The 2,782-nt window shown below is 34.4% G+C and overlaps 1 protein-coding gene across 1 annotated transcript in view; it reads right to left on the reverse strand.

Annotated features, from left to right (window-relative positions):
• Positions 1-534: 534 nt before the first annotated feature.
• The window catches only part of LOC110459529 (store-operated calcium entry regulator STIMATE-like), a 10,053-nt gene continuing 7,805 nt past the window's right edge, over positions 535-2,782 (reverse strand). The window contains exons 6-7 of the mRNA XM_021511836.1: positions 2,684-2,767; positions 535-2,268 (exon numbers count right to left, since the gene is read on the reverse strand). Of these exons, the coding sequence (XP_021367511.1) occupies positions 2,032-2,268; positions 2,684-2,767 (321 nt within the window). The 3' untranslated portion in view covers positions 535-2,031. The remainder of the gene's footprint in view (positions 2,269-2,683; positions 2,768-2,782) is intronic.

Here is a 2,782-nt window from a genome sequence, read left to right on the forward strand (position 1 = left end):
GAGAAGAAGATTTTTGAAATTTCAGTCAATTCAACCCTTTTTGGCCCTGCCCCTCAGGCCCCTGGGGAATTGGGACTAAACCGGCCACTATTTTTGTTGACCTTTGTCAATGGAANCTCAGATAAAGGCATATCTGGCTCAAGCACACAAGGCAACACACAACACCAGATATCACATATAGAACTGTTTACAATGATGGTATCAATAAATATATATGATATATATAAATGGTTGAAGAGAATGAACTACATAATGAAAGTCTGTCGCACAACCCAGAAGTTTGAAATCATATTTTTTGGAAGATTTGATTCTATACTACAATGCCCCCTATTATTACAAATATAAGAAAAAAGTACCTAACTAATTTCACCATGAACTAATGTATATTTTCATGAGAAACAATATTTTAAAGAATCTATACTGAAAATATGTTTTTATTTTACATGCAGCCTGGAGCTTTTAGCTAATCCAATGAAAGCTGAAACTAAACAAGAGGCCCATGGGCCTTAACGGTCACCTGATATATTNCTAAAATATTGTAAAACAAAAAATGTGTATTTTTGTAGATACTGGTAATGGGGAAATTTGTAATGACACAGACACTGTTAAATAGACCTGATTCTGAACACATTTGACATGATTGCTCAATTAGCTGCACTAATGCAGAGGCCATACAATCACAAACTATGATGTGGTATGATAGCTATCCAGATTTATTTCAGGTTTTAATGACGAGATCTGCAGGATTTATTATATTGATTTTGAGTGTGCAAAATGCTTTTTTGTTTTGACAAAGACATGTAATTTGTTACAGGACTTATCAGAATGAAAATGTCTAATGGATTTTTTGAAGCACATATACGGTATCTTACACAATATTAAAACCTAATGTTAGAGCATGTCTCCATACATCTCAAAATTGGGACTGGTTTACCTCGAGTTTAAAAATCATTCAAAAAGCAATAAAAACATTTTTTCTCAATTATGTGTAAATAAACCACAAGAAAAATACATTTTCAGTAAATCTGTACAAGTCAAACTTAAGTTTCTCGATATGAATTACAGTAATTTGATCAGCATGTGTCTTACACTGGTGAGTCAAATACAGATCTGGTCCCCACTCTATATCATCCTTCCAAAACTTGTGATAATTTGACAGTTTACATTACTTATAGTGCTGATAAGTGTTGGCTCAACTCTTGGCATCAGGAGTAACACAAATGACGCTGGTGACTGACTGCTTCATGTAGTCTTCAAATAAATGTGTAGATATTGTTTATTGTAGGGAAACTCTTGACAAATCTGATCTCAAAAAGATCAAACACACAGAGATTTCTATGATCCCCCGAATTGCTTTGATTTTTTATGACCTTCAGCAGTGATCCATTTACAATTTATTTTCAACTGTATTGCTAAAAACAATGAGTCCCACAATGTTAAATTTAACTAATTCCAGAAATTCTGTGAGTACAGGACTTGGGACTCGCATGTAGATTTATCACTGGCCTTGTCAAGTTCTACTTGTGCAATATTAACTGTATCTCTGTTAGAACTTGTTTAACACAGAACTAGAAAGTTAGTATAACAGACTACTTTAACAAAAGACCTGTATAACACAGAACCTGCTTGATATAGAACCTTTGTATTGTGGAACCTGTGATATAGTACCTGTATAATGTTAAACCTTTCAGCCTATAGAACCTTTACAGTGGACCACTCTAAAGCTATTTACAGTAAACAAAACAATTTTACATGGGGAAGGCTTTGTAATTCCAGTAAAGCTGTATCCATTATGAACATCCGTGTCGGGTGATCCATGTTTAGCTGGCAAACAGTTTGAATTCTGGTCTGTAAGCTTCAGTAAACCTTTGGTATCACATTTATTTCACCTCTCATAGGAGAACAATGCCAACTTTTTGAAAAAATAGCTTTAGGGGCGTGACTACAGAAGGTGAATCAGTCAGGATTGGCGTGAAGGCATGCTGTATCACATTACAAAAAGCAGTGATGAATGATGTTTCTGTGACTGCCCTATGCGATAAGACGTTCCGTCCCATCCAGTCTGCGCCTGGCATCTCCTTCTTCATCTGTCGACACAAGCAGATCTGATTCTATAAAGTCCTCAGCTTTTTCTATTCGATTGTAACAGCGCACCTGTTCCGTCATTTTGTAGAACTTGACGGAAGGGTCATTGTCACTTACATAAATTCTTTTTGTCCCTTTCATTTCTCTCTTCAGGAAGTTGTCAACAACCCAGAATATAAATGCCTAAAATGAAAGTGTAAAGTTTATCAACTCAAATAATAACTGTATTATTTATTTTAAAAGATGAAACAGTTAAATTTAAACTTAAAACCAAAAAGGTTGTAGATTAAAAAAATTGTGAAAATTTAGTTAATATATTAAAGAACAAAACTCCCTAAAGCTTTTCAAGCACATGCATACATATCAAATCGAAAATACCCCCAAATTATTTTTCTTTCTTTCTTGTTTATTGATTTTTTTTTGACACTCTTTGAATATCCTCTCTTTGGATAAATTATTTTACCATTTCTACCATAACGTACTTGTGTTTAAGGATCAATTCATCCAAACTCCAACATTCACCCTATATCTCACCATTGTAATAACCAACAATTTCCTCCAACAGAACGTGTTTGGTGGGGCTAAGTGAAATACTTACATTAACAATCAGTGGTATGATGAACATGACAATGATGAGCTCTACATGAGGGTCCTTCACAGGAGACATTAAAAATGACCTCACCTACAAACAGAAACA

This window comes from Mizuhopecten yessoensis, unplaced genomic scaffold (genome assembly GCF_002113885.1).
Source record: "Mizuhopecten yessoensis strain PY_sf001 unplaced genomic scaffold, ASM211388v2 scaffold10107, whole genome shotgun sequence".
In the NCBI taxonomy this organism is placed as follows: Eukaryota; Metazoa; Mollusca; class Bivalvia; order Pectinida; family Pectinidae; genus Mizuhopecten; species Mizuhopecten yessoensis.